This window comes from Salpingoeca rosetta (assembly GCF_000188695.1).
Source record: "Salpingoeca rosetta unplaced genomic scaffold supercont1.35, whole genome shotgun sequence".
NCBI lineage: Eukaryota > Choanoflagellata > Craspedida > Salpingoecidae > Salpingoeca > Salpingoeca rosetta.
This window is the reverse complement of record NW_004754899.1, coordinates 165,728-183,183: the sequence shown is the minus strand read 5'-3', so window position 1 is coordinate 183,183 and position 17,456 is coordinate 165,728. Positions and strand designations below refer to the sequence as shown.

Below are 17,456 nucleotides of genomic sequence, written 5' to 3'. Positions count from 1 at the left end.
ACACACACACACACACACACACACACACACACACACACACACACACACACACACACACACACACACAACACACACACACACACACACACACACAACACACACACACAACACACACACACACACACCATTTTCATGGCGCCTCCGAGGCGTGGGCAGAGGGCACAGGAGGGGGCTGATATGCCGCCCAGGCACGGCTCACAAAACCAAAGCGGGTCCTGATCCGTCTCCGTATCTCCTAATGACAGCAGAACGGGGCGAACAAGGACGTTGGACACGGGTTAGCGCAAGCAGAGCAACAGCAAGCAGAGCAACAGCAAGCCGCCTTGACCGACTGAAGCCATGGAGTTGAGCGGACAAGTGGCGGAAGCAGAGATGCTGTGATCGCAGACTACACCCGCGTGCATGCATGCATGCATGGAATGGAATGGAACAGGCAAGTACATGCAGAGCAAGGGTGGTCGCACTTGGTGTGCGGTCGCAGGTCCAGCCGTAGCAGCGACCGTGTGCTTGTACGCCGCATAGTCTGCACTTCAACACTGGCGCGCTGACGCCTGTCGACAAGCAAACGCTGCAGATTCGAGCTTGGCATGGAGGCAGCAGCGGTTGTACCTTCTGCTGCTGTTGCTGTTGCTGTTGCTGCTGTTGTGTTTGGGATTGTTGGCCTTGGCCCGTGTGTTGCTGTGACAGTTGGTGCACGATCACACCTTGACCTTGGGTGGTAGCCGCGGAGGAAGGCGAGGGCGACGCGGGCCTGGGTACGACCAGCGGAAGCGGATGCACGGTGTCTGTCGACGGCTGTGACGTGCCCATTGCAGGTGCTGCTGTCGTGTTTGGGGTAATTGGTTGCGCTTGCGGCGTTGGCGGGGTGGACACATGTATCATGCGGGGCTGAGGCGGTGTTGTTAGTGGGATCGTTGTCGGTGTTGTCCTTGTCGATGCGCTTGTCGGCAGGGTTGCGACAGCAGCGGCAGGAGGAGCAGAAGAAGGAGGTGGAGGTGCTGCGGCGACAGCACTGGCAAAGGCTGGCACAGCCGTGTCCGATGATGGTGATGTCATTAAAGTGTTTGCTTGTGACTGTCGTGATGGCGACACTGGCGGGGTGGCCAGTACTGGTCTTGTTAGCGAAACCGGTGGTCTGGGTGGTGCTGCGTCTGCTCTTGTCGATGGGTGCGTCGCTTCGAGCGAGGTGGATGGCGCAGCTGCTTCACGCAACCACGCGCTGCTGTGTGCTGGCGGCACGGAGGAAGAGGAAGTACGCAGCGGCGGTGAAGGAGGAGGGGGAGGAGGTGGAACATTGGCTGTGGAGGAGAATGAGGAGGAGGAAGGTGCGCTGGCAGAACCTTGTTGTTGTTGTTGTCGCTGTTCCTCTCGCTCCCCTTCTCCTTGGCCTGGGCGGTGCGCCATTTTTTCAGGCCTGCTTCTTACAACCAAGCAAGCAAGAAAGCAAGCAAGCAAAGCAAGGGCAGCACGGCCAGTGGGCGATTCCTAACCCTAAGGCTGCTTTCTCGTAGGGTGCTGTGTGTTGCCCTTGCGGCTTTGCGTTGTGGTGTGGTTCGCGTGTGCGTGTGCTGGAGGGTTGCAGGCCAAGGTTCGGTTGGGAAAAACACAACCAACCCAGCAGCAGTGCTTGCGAGCACGGCAGAGTGCGGTGGGATTCGCAGTTGGGAAAACTATCAAAGATTGAAGGTCATCCACCGACAGACAGCGACAGCACAAACTCAGCACACAGCTGTCCTGGAAATTTCTTTGAAATTACACACATATTGTCGTTCGGAGTAATTGGTGAAGATTTTAGCTATTTCTCGCAGTATTTGGAAAAGCGATTGCGAAAGTTTTGCTGACAACACAAAAACCAGCCGGTCATTTCTGCTGCACAGCAAGCAAGGCCCAGCGACTTTTTCCGGTGCGAGAACGTTATGTGTGGGCTGGGGCTGCTGCCTTCTTGCTTGATTGGCAGTGTGTGGTGAGGGTGTGACGTTGTTGCAGGCGTTGATGCAAGGGCTGCTGCCACAGCGATGGAAGCAAAGAAGACATCACTTGTTCACGACACACACAGAGCTGTCTGTCTGTCACTGCCGCTCTTCTTTGCTTTGCCCTGCTTCTTTTCCTTCTCCTTCCTCATCATTCGTTCATTTCCTGCTCTGTTGATCTTGACAACCCACACACACGCACACGCACACCAGGCTTGCGTTTGTTCACTCAATCTTCGTCGCTTTCCTCCCACAACCAAGAACCACCATGGCGAGCACCGCTATGGCTGCAGTGCGCCAGACTGCTCCCAGGGCTGCATCGTAAGTGCGTGTGTGTGCGTGTGCGTGTGCGTGTGTGCGTGTGCGTGTGCGTGTGCGTGTGTGCGTGTGCGTGTGTGTGTGCGTGTGTGTGTGTGTCGAGACGCGTGACGCAAGCTCGTCCTCTTGTTCTGTGCCTCGCCGAAGCCGGCTCCTGCATCATGATCGTCCCCCCTTTGATCGACTCCTTCCATCTCCCTCTTCTTCCACAACAACAACAAACGCCAGGGCATTGGCGGCTTCTGTGAGCCGACGACCGCTGTCGCACACAACCGTGCTGCCACCCATCTCGAACGAGCCTGTTCGCGAGTACCCACCCGAGTCCGAGGAGCGCATGGAGCTCCTTGCGGTGCGTGCGTGCGTATGTATGTGCGTGCGTGCGTGTGTGTGTGTGTTTGTTATGTTCTCTGTTTCCCCTGCCTTCCCTGCCTTCCCTGCCTTCCCTGCCTTCCTTGCCTTCCCTGCACCTGGGCCTTGGCGCTGCGCCTTGGCCTTCGCTGCACCTCAGCCATCCCTGCTTCCCCTGCTTCTCCAAGTATCCTCACCAGCGCTCACGTTGCGATGCATACAACATGCAGGCGTGCGCCCGCGTTCGCTCCGAGACAGTGGACATTCCTTGCGTCATCAACGGCAAGGAGGTGTTTACCGGCAACACCATCGAGCAGCGCGCGGTACGGTGCAACCACGGTGTGCATGTGTTTGCATGTGCACGTGTGTGTACGCTTGTGTGCGTGCTTGTGCGTGGTGACCCAGCCTTTGCTCTTCCGTTCCTCCGTCCCACCTCCCACCACACGCACACGTGCACACTTGCTTACCTTTTAGCTTGCGTTGCTGTGCCTCCTCCTGCTCCTCCTTATTGTCACTTGTTGCTCACTGCCAATCAACGCCCTTGTTTCTTCAATTGAAACCACCCTCATGTGTCGACGCTGTCATGTGCCCGCTGCCACCACGCCAGTGCTCTGACCACCAGCACGCCGTCGCCCGCGTGCACCTCGCATCTCCGGAGCTCATTCAGGAGGCCATTGACGTATGTTGCGATGTGCGATTTTTGCGGTCGCGTTTGGTGTTGTTGCACACATGCACGTGTGGCATGCATGTGTGGCAGTGATGGGGCTCAAATGACACGCATGCATGTTGCCACTAAATTCGTACCACACACGCACACACACACACACACTCATGCACACTCACACACACACACACACACTTACACACACTCATACACACTCCTACTTACATACACACACACATACACACACACACACACTTACACACACATACACACACCCTCTCTCACACACACACACACACACACACACACCTCTCACGCTGGACTGCAGACGTCGCTGAGTGTGCGCGAGGAATGGGAGCAGCTTGACTTTGAGCACCGTGCGGCGGTGTTCCTGAAGGCGGCGGACCTGCTGAGCACCAAGTTCCGCAACGAGGTCCTTGCGGCCACGATGATTGGCCAGGGCAAGAACATGTTTCAGGCGGAGATTGACGCTGCTGCGGAGGCGGCCGACTTCTACCGCTTTGGCGTCAAGTATGCCAACGAGATTTACGCCGAGCAGCCCGCGCACCACGCGCAGCACGTGTGGAACAGGGTCGAGTACCGCGGGCTGGAGGGCTTTGTTGCCGGCATCCCGCCATTCAACTTCACGGCCATTGGCGCCAACCTGGGCGCAACCCCGGCCATCATGGGCAACGTGGTGCTGTGGAAGCCGAGCGAGAACGCCGCCCTGTCCAACTACGTGGTGTTCAAGGCGCTGCGCGAGGCCGGCCTGCCCGACGGCGTGGTGAACTTCGTCCCTGCCGCCGGGCCAACCTTTGGCGACAAGATTGTGTCGTCGCCAGATCTCGCCGCCATCAGCTTCACGGGCTCCACGCGCACGTTCAACACGCTGTGGAAGGGCGTGGCAGACAACCTGGACAAGTACAAGACGTACCCGCGGCTCGTTGGCGAGTGCGGTGGCAAGAACTTCCACTACGTGCACAACACGGCGGACCTCGACAACGCGGTGTACAGCACCATCCGCTCGGCATTTGAGTACCAGGGACAGAAGTGCTCTGCGTGCTCGCGGCTGTATGTGCCGGAGTCGATGTGGCCCGAGTTCCGCGACCGCATGCTTGACTGCATGCGCGACATCCAGGTTGGCGAGCCGGACGACTTCAAGACGTTTATGACGGCTGTGATTGACGAGAAGGCGTTTGACAAGATTGTGTCGTACATCAACTACGCCAAGGAGTCCAGCGAGATGGAGGTGCTTGCAGGCGGCGAGGCGGACAAGAGCGTCGGCTGGTTTGTGCAGCCCACCCTCGTGCAGAGCACCAACCCGCACTCCAAGCTCATGGAGGAGGAGATTTTCGGGCCCGTCATCACCGCTTACGTCTACCCAGACGAGTGAGTGTTGCTGCTTCTGCTTCTGCTTCTGCTGCTGCTGTTGTTGTTGTTTTTGTGGTGTTGTGGTGTGATGTCTGTGTGGGTCGGCTTGGTATGTTGTGTCGCGTAGTGTGTTTGCGTGTGTTTGCGTTTGTGCTGGTTTTATTTCCGTCGAAACAGCGACTGCAACCTGCCATACCCACCACTCTCTCACACACACATACACACACATCTCTTCTTCACCACCACCACCACCACCACATCACCACACCAACAGCCAGTGGGAGGAGACGCTTGACCTTGTGAACAAGACGTCACCATACGGCCTGACGGGCTCCATCTTCTCTGCCGACCGCAGCGTCATTGACACGGGTCTCAAGAAGCTGCGCCACGCCGCAGGCAACATCTACGTGCGTTTGTCGTCGTGATGTGTGTGTGTGTGTGTGTGTGTGTGTGTGTGTGTGTGTGTGTGTGTGTGTGTGTGGGAGCGAGCGAGAAAGAGAGTGTGTGCATGCACTTAGATGTGTGTGAACCTCCCCCCCCCCCTCTGCAATATCATGTCCTGTGTGCGCGCGCTTGTTTTGTGCGACCGGTCATCACCAAAAACTGCCATGTCCCTCCTCACCATGCCATGCGCCTGCCACCACTTTGTCCAACCACGGGCCACGATGCTTCTTCATTCATCACCATCAGATCAACGCGAAGAGCACGGGGTCTGTTGTTGGGCAGCAGCCGTTTGGTGGTGCTCGCCGCTCCGGCACCAACGACAAGGCCGGTGCGTCGTCCTACCTTGCCCGCTTCACCTCCATGCAGGCGGCAAAGGAGTGCCTTCTCTACCTCGATGACTGGAAGTATGACCACATGAAGTGAGCGCAAGCGACCCACACGGGCATGCACACGCATGCACCTTGGTGCTCTCTCTGTGCGTCATGTTGTCGTTGTCGTCATCGCCAACACCTGCTCGCTTGTGGTTGGCCATAATCATCCCTGTTCTCTTCCCCCTCCTGTTTCTTTCTTCCTCTCTTCTTTGTGTTCGAAACCCCCCAAAGCGAATCATACCGACTGTTCCCTTCCAATCTGAGTAAACAGGCTCCAAGCGACTTTGCATTGTGTGTGTGTGTGTGTGTGTGTGTGTGTGTGTGTGTGTGTGTGTGTGTGTGTGTGTGTGTGTGTGTGTGTGTGTGTGTGTGTGTGGTGTGTAGAGCAGAGCAGGATGTCGCGAGACGGCAGTCACGTTTTTTAAGGAGCGCTTGTGTTGTGTTGTATTGACACGGTCGCTTCTGGTGGAAGCTGAGCCGCAATCACGATTGACGGAACAATGTGGCCCACGCACCAGCGTGCCAACACGTGACAAACACATCCACGCAACCACGCATATCCACCCGCATATGATCGATTAGAATCTGTCGTAAGCCAATTCAACATACAGTAACATCCTGAGCTATGTGTGCACGTACATGTGCACCCACCCGCCCACACAGACACGTACACAGACACAGACACAGACACACACACACACACACACACACACACACAATAACCCCCCCCCCCTTGCTCGGGAGATCAATCAAAGCCATCACACATGTACATGAAGGAGGACTTTGGGTGCTGGCACTTGGGTTCCTGCTGGTGGTTGTCGAAGATGGCCTCAAAACATGCCGGGCACAGATCGTAGTCGGCACATGTGCGGCAGCGATAATGCACGCAGTCCGTAAAGTACCCGCACCCTTTGCAGATGTACAGGTCCGTGGGCTGCAGCGCACGCTCGTAGTCCTTTGCCGGCCAGGTCTCGTGCACAGATGCCACCAACGGGACATCGAACGCGACGTGGTTGTTGTCCGTGCTGGCTGCCTGCTCAAACGCATCAGCACGGTCGGCGTCGTCGTGATGAGCGTTGGGGGCATCATCAGCATCCTGGCCTGTGCTGCTGTTGCTATGGGTGCTGAAGGACGTCGGAATGCTTGGTTCGCTGTTGCTCATGGTCTTGACTGTCAAGTCATCGCTGCGCGCCTCGTTGTCGGAGTGGATGCGCTGGTTGGGCCGCTTGGCCGGTCCCACGATTCCATGCTGCTGCTGCTGCTGCTGTTGTTGTTGTTGCTGCGAGGCTTTGTCAGCCTGCGTTGGTAGTGCCGGTGACGCCTCAAACGCCGTGCGCTTTGGAGATCTTATCAAAGACACCCGAGCGCTGTCTTCTGTGTGTGTACTCTGCTCCCGGCCTTGCTCTTGGCCTTGCCCCTGCTTCTGCTCGAGTGAGTGGTGGTATTGCGGCGCATGTGGCTCGTCCAAGCCATGTGGCAGGTTGTGCAGCTCGTGTTGCAATGCCGAATGGTGCATGCAATGGCTGTGCCCATCAATCCGTACTGCTGCAAACCTCGACATCGCCGCTTCTGTGGTCTCAAAGGCGAGGGGGTGGGAAGAGGAAGCAAAGACGTATGTGTCGCTGGCGCTAATGATGGTGAATGATGCGGCCGCGATGCCGTGCGACAGTTGGAAGGTGGATGAGTCGTTGGTGAGTGGATGAGTCGTTGGTGAGTGGATGAGTCGTTGGTGGGTGTGTGTGTGTGTGCGAGAGATGTGAGTGTGGTCCTGCGGTTCGTGTGCTTGTTGCTTTTGTGGCTGGCTGGCTTTCGGTTGTAGAAAATTGACTGAAGATTTCAACGAAATAGACAATTGGCTTGTTTGGCTCAGTCGGACGAGCCACTCCCTCCATATCACGTCTCGAGGACAGCGGTTCAATCCCTGCTGGTTTTTTTCAAATACGTGCTATGCACTAAGTGTAATTTTGGCCTAATCTGTGTGCGAAACATACCATATCGTGCGCATTAGGCCGTAACTGCACAGTCTGCACGCGGTTTTTGTTTCACATCAGCACACGCTGTCATCGCGGTGTGTGGCGCACCATTTCCATCTTTGGAACCAACCAACCAATCTGAGAAGCAAAGTGCCTGCCCCTGCACGCTGACACAACAACCAACAACCACCAAGACCAACCGCCGCCATGGTGGGAGTGAGAGAGAGAGAGAGAGTGTGTGTGTGTGTGTGTTTTGTGTGGAACCTTTGTTCTGTGGCGCTTTATTGGTGTGGTTCCGAAGGAGCGTTCGCAGTGCACAGCAGCATCATCCATCACTGAGTGTGACGACGACCAACCACTTGTCCATGCTCTCACACAACATGCAGTCCAAGCGCGATTTCCTGATTGAGCTGGAGAAAAAGGCCCAGGACCGCTGGGCCAAGGAGAAGGCCTTCGAGACCGATGCGCCAGAGGTGTGGCAGCTTTGTGCATGTGTGTGTGTGTGTGTGTCGGTTTGTGGGGTTGTTTTGGTTGCTTTGCTCACTTGGTGTGGATTGGGGGCTGCAGATTGGAGGGTGGTGCAAGCGGAAGATCTGGAGTACATTGTGGCACATGTAGAGTGCACGATGGCACATATGGAGTGCATGGTGGTGACACATCCGACTCACCTCACTCACCTCACCGCCGCCTTTTCCCCCCTATTTCACCCACTCTCCCATTCACGTTTCCCACCCACCCTCACCTCTGCTCACTTTCTCATCCCACCAGAACGGCAAGGATCATGCGGAGGAGACGTACTTTGTGACGTTCCCGTACCCGTACATGAACGGCAAGCTGCATCTTGGCCACATGTTCACCATGTCCAAGGCCGAGTTTGCTGTTGGCTACCAGCAGCTCAAGGGCAAGAAGATCCTCTTTCCCTTTGGCTTCCACTGCACCGGCATGCCCATCAAGGTGTGTTTATGTGTGTGTATGTTTATACGTGTGCATGTGTGTGTGTGCATGAGTGCGTGCGTGTGTGTGTGTGTTGTGTGTGTGTGTGCATGTGTGTGTGTGTGCATGGGTGCGTGCGTGTATGTGTGTGTGTGTGTGTGTGTGTGGACGTTGGCGATGCTGGCTGCTCTCTTGTCTGCAAGCTCCAACGGACAAGTCTCTCCACTTTCCCGAAACTACCGCTTTTCCTTTTTGAACTCACAATCCCCCCTCGCCCGGTCCCCCTCCCACATACATACACACATACGCACACGCACACGCACACGCACACACAACTGTCAGGCGTCTGCGGATGCCCTGAAGGAGGAGATGGAGACGTACGGCTGCCCACCGCAGTTCCCCAAGGAGGAGGAAGAGGAGGACAAAGGCAACGGCAAGGACGCCAAGGCCAAGAAGTCCAAGATTGCCGCCAAGGAGGGCCGCGCCAAGTACAAGTGGGAGATTCTCCAGGACATGGGCATCCCAGACGAGGAAATCCCAAAGTGTGTGCATGTGTGTGTGTGTGTGTGTGCGTGTGTGCGTGTGCGTGTGTGTGTATGTGTGTGTGTGTGTACATTGACTCGTGAATACCGACTTGCACGCCTTTCTCGGTCATCCCCACCCTCCACTTGCTGACGAACTCTGCCCTATTCCTGTTGGCGTTTGGTGTCTGCTCGCGTGTGCAGGTTTGCTGATCCCCACTACTGGATCGAGTACTTTCCTCCGCTGGCCAAGGAGCACCTCACCCGCTTCGGCCTCAAGGTGCACACACACACACATACACCGCATCACACCTTTTCCTTTGTTGATCCGCACCGTCAAGCACTGTCACGTCCGGATACACCTTCCAACTCATACGTGCATGCATGCATGGACATTGATGTGTGCGTGTCTGTTATCATTCAGGCCGACTGGCGCCGCTCCTTTGTGACGACGGACTACAACCCGTACTACGACGCGTTTGCCCGGTGCGTCGGGAGCGTGACATGCATACATACATGCACACACACACACACACACACACGATGTCCCGTGTTGTCACCAGCTCGCATGCCCACACATTCACGCACCCATCATCACACACACACACACACACACACACACACACACACACACACACACACACACACACACACGCGCGCGCGCGCGCGCGCGCGCGCGCGCTCACCCCCAACCACACACACGTATGCAGCTGGCACGCTCTGAAGCTGAAGGAGAAGCACAAGATTGAGTTTCACAAGCGGCACGCGGTGTACTCGCCCAAGGACAAGCAGCCGTGCATGGACCACGACCGGTCCAAGGGCGAGGGCATTGGGCCCCAAGAGTACACGGGCATCAAGATGCGCATGCTCGAGCTGCCAGAGGTGCGAGGCATCGAGGAACGGTGTTGGTGTGGATGGTGGTGGGCGTGGGAGTCGTTGGCAGGGGTGGTGTTTCCTGCTTTGCAATCATCGGTGTGCCATTGCTGCTCTAGTGCTCCCGTACACACACACACACACACACACACACACACACACACACACACACACACACACACACACATACGGACACACACTCACACACACACACACTCACACACACTCACCAACTGCGTGCATGCACCCTTACCCTGGTTCCTTGACTGTGCAGTGCCTGAAGGAGCTGGGCGACAAGAAGGTGTACCTTGTTGCTGCGACGCTGCGCCCCGAGACCATGTACGGCCAGACCAACTGCTGGATCTCTCCAACCATCACCTACGTCGCCTGGAAGGTGTGTCACTTGTGGTAACTTTGCTTGGTTGTTTTGTTGTGTTGTGTTGTGTGGCTTGCCTTGTGGCTTACCCTGTACACTGATCGAGCACGCCACGCGCTGCCTGCGTTTCACACATATGTACGCACACACAACACACACACGCACATGCACGCACACACGCATATACACGCACACACTCACCTTCACACACACACTCACCTTCGCACACACACACACACACACACGCACACACACACACACACACACACACACACACACACACACACACACACACACACACACACACACACACACACAAATCCCGCCCTCCCCCTCACCATCTCTGCCGTGTGACTGCATCTGTGCACCAGGATGCCAAGCCGCAGGTGAAGGAGGACATGATTGCGAGCGGCGAGGCCATCACGTACTTTGAGCCGGAGGGCCTCGTCATCTCCCGCTCGGGCGACGAGTGCGTTGTTGCCCTGACAGACCAGTGGTACCTCATGTACGGCGAGCCAAAGTGGCGCGCGCAGGCAGAGGAGGCCCTGGCGCAGCTGGAGTGCTACCACGACTCGTCCCGCCACGCGTTTGCCCACACGCTCGACTGGCTCAAGGAGCACGCGTGCTCGCGGCTGTACGGCCTCGGCTCCCGTCTGCCCTGGGACGAGAACTGGCTCATCGAGTCCCTCTCAGACTCCACCATCTACATGGCCTACTACACCATCGCCCACCTCCTCCAGGGTATGTATGCTCGGTTCCCGCTCGTTGTTGTGCCGTTTCAAGGATGACACCTGCTTTCGCGTCACGTCTTTCTGTTTCTTCGTTTGTTGTTTTGGTGTTATTGTCTTTCTTTGCTTTCGTCATGCTTTCTGCACTCCCGGCCTGCTTTCACCATCACCACCCCCCCCCCCCACGCTACCACCCGCCGCTGTCACCATCACGACGGAGCAGACGGCGACTTCCGGGGCGCGCACGGCAACCCGCACGGCATCACGCCGGAGCAGTGCGACGAGAAGTTCTTCGACTACGTCTTCCTCTCTGAGAAGGAGCAGCCTGCTGCGGAGGAGTGCAAGGTGTCCAAGGACGTGCTGGACAAGCTGCGCAACGAGTTTCAGTACTTTTACCCGCTGGACATGCGCGTCTCTGGCAAGGACCTCATCCCCAACCACCTCACCTACTGCCTTTACAACCACGTCGCCATCTGGGAGGACAACAAGGCCATGTGCGTTGGTTCGTGCGTGTGTTTGTGTGTGCTAGTTGTGTTTGTATGCTCGTTGCAGTTTTGTGTTTGCATGTGCATGTGCATGTGTGCGTGTGCGTTTGTTTATGCCATTATGTATGCGCGTCCCACTTCTCTCTCTCTCTCTTCCCTCCCAATCTCCAGCTCACCACTACCGCCTCCCATTCTCTTGCTGCCACAACTGCCACTGTATGAGCAGGTGGCCGCGCAGCTTCCGCGCCAACGGCCATCTGATGCTCAACGGCGCCAAGATGTCCAAAAGCACCGGAAACTTTATGACCCTCGAGCAGTGCATCGAGAAGTATGGCACCGACGGTGAGTCAAACGCGCAACACCTCGTGTGTTTGATTGCGAATGCCTGCATCTGCAAGCAGGCGAGTCACTGGGCGAGTGACGGAGTTAGTGAGGTTCTTGTTGTGTCTGACGCTCGCGCTTATCGTTACGACCGTTCTCACCACAACACACACACACACACACATGACTGGCAGCAACACGCATGACGCTTGCTGATGGGAGCGACGGTGTCGACGATGCCAACTTTGAGGAGAAGACGGCGAATGCCAACGTGCTGCGCCTGTACAAGGAGCTGGAGTGGATCAAGGCTGTGGTCGACAGCATCGCCCTCCTCAAGGACGGCAAGGCCGACGACGCCGCTGCACAGGACCCGTGAGTCATAGGCCCACGCGTGGTGGCGTTGGTGGTGGTGGTGGTGGTGTTTCAGGCTGCACGGCTTTGTGTTGAATGTCGTGCAGTTGCTGAAGCGTTTTGGTTGCAGGGGTCGTGATTCACAATTCGTACTGCGAACACTCAAAAGTCTTAACACACCACACAACACAACACAACGCGTTCAGGTCTGTTGCCGTGCGGTCTGGGGAGATGGGTGTGAACGACAAGGCGTTTGAGAACGAGATCAACCTTGCCATCCGCGACGCGGACGCTGCGTACAAGCGCATGCACTTCCGCGAGGCCCTCATGGCGGGCTTCTTCACCCTGCAGGCTGCGCGCGACCGCTACCGCAAGGTGTGCGTCGGCCTGGGCGAGCCCCTGCATGCCGGCGTTGTCGAGCGTTTTGTGACGGTGCAGGCCCTGCTGCTGTCGCCCATCTGCCCGCACGTGTGCGAGCACATCTGGGCGCTGCTCGGGCACGAGGAGAGCATCACGACGGCGCGGTGGCCCGAGGCCGGCCCCGTGGACGAGGTCATGCTGTCCTCTGGGCGGTACCTCGATGACGTGGAGACGGACCTCCGCCAGCGCATCAACAAGGCAAAGGCCCGCAAGAAGGGGCCCGTCCAGGAAATCACCAGCGGTACGGGCATGTGCATTTGTGTGTGTGTGTGTGTGTGTGTGCATTTGCGTGTGTGTGTGTGTGTGCATTTGCGTGTGTGTGCGTGTGTGTGTGTGCGTGTGTGTGTGTGCGTGTGTGTGTGTGTGCGTGTGTGTGTGTGTGTGTGCGTGTGTGTGTGTGTGCATTTGCGTGCGTGTGAAGATGCGGAACACAGTTTGGTTGCTTGTGGGGTTGACAGCGTGATGTCACAAGGTTTTGTTTGGTCCATGTCCGCCTCGCACCCTTTCCTTCGATTCCCTTGTCCTGCACAACTCCTTACACGACACGCCCGAACAACACAACACAACACAACACTCACGCCGTGTGTTGTGCACCTTGTTTTTCGCCCATTTGTTTTTGCTTGTTGCAGTTGTGCTGTATGTTGCGTCGACGTATCCTGACTGGCAGGCGAAGATCCTGACGTACCTCAAGGACAACTACAACCCGGACGGCGCCACCCCCGCGGAGCGCTTCCCGGACATGAAGGCCGTCAGCCAGCAGTTCAAGGTCAGCCGTTTGTCTACTTGTCTTGGGTGTCTTGGGTCGTGGCGGGTGGCGGGTGTGTGTGTGTGTGCGTGTGTACGTATGCCCGTGTGTACGTATGCCCGTGTGTGTGTGTGTGTGTGTGTGTGTGTGTGTGTGTGCCTTCCCTTGTGCGGCATCTCCTGTTGTCGTACTCACTGCTCCCTCACCACTCCCGCGTCAAACACGGCCGCCACCTTCTCCACCCGCTAAACATATGTATTGTTGCTGCTGTTCGCAGAATGACCCTGACATGGCGAAGCACAAGAAGCTGCTGATGCCGTTTGTTGCCATGAAGCGTGATGAGGCCGCCACCAAGGGCAGTGCCGCCTTTGACCTCACTGTCACCTTCAACGAGACGCAAGTCCTCAAGGTGAGCCAAGCGTTGTCGACAACGCGCGCACGCACGCACGCACGCACGCACGCACGCAAACACACACACACACACGCACACGCACAGTGTGCTGGATATGAGTGGTTCGGCTGTCAGCAAATGTGTAAGCTCACGCTTACCTTCCTTCTTGTTACTGTGTCAATGCTGTGTCGATCGATGCTTTGTCGATGCTTCTGCGCCACCACAATTTCAGGAGAACCTGCCGTATCTCAGGAAGATCTTTGATCTCCCCATTGAGGTCCAGCCTGTCGAGGAGGCCGACGAGAAGGTGCGAATGCCCTGGCTTGCGAGCATGCTTGCGACCGTGCATGGTGGTTTGTGAGCATGTGCTTGGGGGTGCAATTTATTGTTTTTCCGGCCATGTGTCGTGCTCCCTCTCACTCCCTCCTACACATCTCACACAACCCTGTCTTCCGTGTCTGCTCCACCTCCTTGTTGCGCGTGTACACACAGACCAAGGGCAGCTGCCGCCCCGGCGCCCCTGCCATCTTCTTCCCTCCCTCGGAGTAGAGCGACCATGCATCTTGGCCTTTCTTCGTAGACGAAACAATCGTTGTGTCTTGTGTTTGATGTGTGTGTGTTGTGTGTCTTGAGTTGTGTGTCTGTTGTGTCTGTTGTGTTTGAACTGCTTCTGCTCTTGCTGTTGGCTTCGTTTCTGCCTGTCGCCTGTCGTTTGCGTTGCTTGTGTTGTGTCCGAATAATATGAACCATAACCCCAACATTTCTTCAATCGCACTGAAAACTGAATTCAGTCTGGTGCGTAACATCATCAAAAAAACACACAGCAGCAGCGCAACACCTTGTCACACTGTGTAACTTGCGCAGCCAGCCACCACGCTGCACCTGCTGCTCATATCGCACCATTTTCTTCACCGTTGCAAACTCACATCGAGCAGCGACACACGCACACACACACACACACGCGCGCGCGCAACACATCAACCAAACCAGCCAGCTAAGAGCAGTAGCAGCACCTTCTTGTAACCGCTTTAGCCGCCCTTTCGACCACTTAATAATCTGCATATCTATTGGTCACCTGAAGAACAGCTACCGTTTTTCCCTTTTCTCAACAACAACGAAGATGTCGTCCGATGTCGCAGCTTCGCCTGTTCAGGCCACATCCCCAACACCGAGCACCCAGACGAGCGCCCCAGCGGCACGCCCAACCCGCGCATCGCCATGGGGAAAGCCGGCACCTTGGAAGCAGCCGGCACCCAAATCCAAGCAACAGCAAGACCCGTCCAAGCAGCCACCCTCCCTCGCCGCAATTCAGCTGGAGCAGGAGCTCAACCGACAAGACGCAGAGCTTGCTCGACGCTTGCAGGAGGAGGAGAAGCAGTACGCCAAGGCCCATCAAGGTGAGGCCAATGCAACGCACTCGTCCCCCATGATGATGGACGGCGGCATGTCCATGACCGCGCCACAGCCAGCGCAAACGACAACTGAGCCCGGCGCTGAGGCCGAGGCGGAGGCGCTCACGCCAGAGGAGCAGAGCCGTCGCGATGCAGAGCTTGCTGCCAAGCTGCAAGCGCTGGAGGATGCGCAGGCAACCTCCTCCTCCTCGTCCTCTGCATCGACCACCACCGCGACATTCGGCACAGTTGCGCAACAGCAGCAGGGCGCTTCCGAGGACACGTCGCAGGACTTTATGATTGCGCTCATGCTTCAGCAGCAGCTGGATGAAGAGCATGAGGAGCAGCTTGACCACATTGAGACGCTTGCCAACATGTCCACGGGCAAGCTGAAGATCCGCATGTCCAACCATCGCACTTACCCAGTCGACAACTCCCCGCCCAGCCACGACTTTACGTGAGTGAGCAAGAAAAGGGAGGCGAAGTGTGTGTGTCTGTTTGCGTGTATATGTGTGTATGTTTGCGTTTATGTATGTATGTGTGCGTGTGTGTGTGCGTGTGTGTTTGCGTTTTATGTGTGTTTGCGTTTTATGTGTGTTTGCGTGTATGTATGTGTGTGTTTGCGTGCACCAGTGTTTGCATGATGATTTCTTTCGCCTGTGCATCGTCACACATGTGCTCACGCGTGTCGTTGCTGCCCCCGTCTGTGTTCATTGCGTTCATTGCCTCGGCAAACAGTCAGGAGGAAGAGGACGAGGAGTGGGACGACAGCAAGGAGGAGGCAGTTGAGTACGACCACAGGGTGCGCTCCTTTCGCGACATGGGCGGTGCCATTGTCACCAAGCACAACAAGCACGACAACGAGCGCAGGAACCGCAAGCGCATGGAGAAGCACTTTCCCATCGGATTCAACTGGTGCGCGTGTGCGTGTGTGCGTGTGCGTGTATGTGTGCGTGTGCGTGTATGTGTGTGTGTGTGTGTGTGCACTCTACGCCTTGCCACGATGACTTGCCACGATGACTTACCACGATGACTTACCACGATGACTTGCCACGATGACTTGCCACGATGACTTGTGCAACGTGTGCCGCTCTTCTTCTCACCACAATCATCCACCATCTGTGTTGCCTTCAACAGTGGCGACCTGAAGGGCGTGAAGCGCAACAACAACGACGTGCGGCTGAGCAACCGCGTGTACAACCAGTTGAAGCGGTTTGCAGACAAGGACGCACGCCACGCCGCCCGCTTGCACGAGCGCAAGGAGCACTCCACAGCCGTCATGGCGATGGACAAGAACACGCGCGTGCTTGTGTTCAAGATGGTCAACGCTGGCGACCTGAATGAGGTCGACGGCGCCGTGAGCACGGGCAAGGAGAGCGTCATCTTTCACGGCACGCGCACGCAGCGACCAGCACACAGCGGCGACGAGCACGATGGACACGACGATGGTGCTGGCGTTGAAGGTGTTGAAGGTGTTGATGGTGCTGAGGGCGCCCATATTGACAGCACACCCAGCGGTGACGACGATGGCGATATGCCAGGACACGAGGTTGAGGTGGCGTTGAAGGTGTTCAAGACCACGCTGACGGAGTTTACGCAGCGACAGCAGTTTCTGCACGGTGATCGCCGGTACGACCGCCGCGTGGGCAAGCAGCACGCGCGCAAGCTGGTCAAGCTCTGGGCAGAGAAGGAAATGGCGAACCTGGCGAGGTGCGTTGTGTTCGTTGTGTTGGCTGCCCTGTGATGCTGGCGTTGTTGGTGGTCCCCGTTGCATTTGGGATTTTCTTGTCTTCTTTTGTCTGTTTGCATTGTTGCTTGTCTCTGCTCATTGCCTGTTGTTGACTTATGTTGATGTGCTCGTGTACACCTGGACGCACCTCACATACTTTACCCTCCCTGCCCCCGACCCCTGCCCCCGACACGTAACCACCACAATCGTTGTCCATGCCCTCATGTTTAGATTGGAGCGTGCCGGCATTCCGTGCCCGCATGTGTATCTGCAGCGGCGCCACGTGCTCGTCATGTCCTTTATTGGACGAAACGGCCGCCCCGCCCCCAAGCTCAAGGACGTGGACTGGGAGCGCAAGTCGCAACGCAACCTGGTGCGGTGCTACCAGCAGGTGTGCGACTACATGTGCACGATGTACAACCAGTGCCATCTTGTCCACTGCGACCTGAGCGAGTACAACATCCTCTGGTTTGACCGCATGGCCTGGATCATCGACGTTGGACAGGTGCGCATGCACATGATATTTGTGTGTGCTTGAATGTGGGTGTGTGTGTGTGTGCTTTTGTGTGTGCTTGTGCGTGCGTGTGTATGTGTAGTTGTGTGTGTGTGCTTGTGTGTGCGTGCGTGCGTGCGTACATCTCTCTCTGTGTGTGTGTGTGTGTGCGTGCGTGCGTGCGTACATCTCTCTCTTTCTCTCCCCCTCTTCCTCATCCACGCCACCCTCCTGTGCCTC

At 56.8% G+C, this 17,456-nt stretch overlaps 5 protein-coding genes across 5 annotated transcripts in view; 3 read left to right on the top strand and 2 right to left on the bottom strand.

Annotated features, from left to right (window-relative positions):
- Window positions 1-130: 130 nt before the first annotated feature.
- On the bottom strand, window positions 131-1,404 carry PTSG_10156 (uncharacterized protein; the record flags this gene model as incomplete). The annotated part of the gene is made up of 2 exons (XM_004988436.1): window positions 131-235; window positions 610-1,404. 2 exons carry the CDS (start codon window positions 1,402-1,404, stop codon window positions 131-133), a joined length of 900 nt encoding a protein of 299 aa, XP_004988493.1.
- A 491-nt stretch (window positions 1,405-1,895) lies between these two features.
- Window positions 1,896-5,768, top strand: PTSG_10155 (aldehyde dehydrogenase 4 family). The gene is made up of 7 exons (XM_004988435.1): window positions 1,896-2,291; window positions 2,517-2,637; window positions 2,867-2,959; window positions 3,244-3,315; window positions 3,629-4,689; window positions 4,946-5,078; window positions 5,362-5,768. Exons 1-7 carry the CDS (start codon window positions 2,239-2,241, stop codon window positions 5,536-5,538), a joined length of 1,710 nt encoding a protein of 569 aa, XP_004988492.1. The 5' UTR covers window positions 1,896-2,238; the 3' UTR covers window positions 5,539-5,768.
- Window positions 5,769-6,231: 463 nt separating this feature from the next.
- On the bottom strand, window positions 6,232-7,047 carry PTSG_10154 (uncharacterized protein; the record flags this gene model as incomplete). Its single annotated transcript, XM_004988434.1, has 1 exon — window positions 6,232-7,047. The coding sequence occupies one exon, from the start codon at window positions 7,045-7,047 to the stop codon at window positions 6,232-6,234; it is 816 nt and encodes a 271-aa protein (XP_004988491.1).
- Window positions 7,048-7,516: 469 nt separating this feature from the next.
- On the top strand, window positions 7,517-14,361 carry PTSG_10153 (leucyl-tRNA synthetase). Its single transcript, XM_004988433.1, has 17 exons — window positions 7,517-7,669; window positions 7,846-7,932; window positions 8,228-8,413; window positions 8,735-8,934; window positions 9,118-9,193; window positions 9,338-9,399; window positions 9,624-9,795; window positions 10,061-10,194; window positions 10,269-10,903; window positions 11,114-11,384; window positions 11,602-11,717; window positions 11,891-12,068; window positions 12,254-12,708; window positions 13,097-13,233; window positions 13,490-13,621; window positions 13,836-13,910; window positions 14,096-14,361. Exons 1-17 carry the CDS (start codon window positions 7,667-7,669, stop codon window positions 14,150-14,152), a joined length of 2,976 nt encoding a protein of 991 aa, XP_004988490.1. The 5' UTR covers window positions 7,517-7,666; the 3' UTR covers window positions 14,153-14,361.
- Window positions 14,362-14,516: 155 nt separating this feature from the next.
- The window catches only part of PTSG_10152 (Riok3 protein), a 3,762-nt gene continuing 822 nt past the window's right edge, over window positions 14,517-17,456 (top strand). Inside the window, exons 1-4 of the mRNA XM_004988432.1 lie at window positions 14,517-15,451; window positions 15,733-15,909; window positions 16,132-16,704; window positions 16,955-17,228. Of these exons, the coding sequence (XP_004988489.1) occupies window positions 14,724-15,451; window positions 15,733-15,909; window positions 16,132-16,704; window positions 16,955-17,228 (1,752 nt within the window). The 5' untranslated portion in view covers window positions 14,517-14,723. The remainder of the gene's footprint in view (window positions 15,452-15,732; window positions 15,910-16,131; window positions 16,705-16,954; window positions 17,229-17,456) is intronic.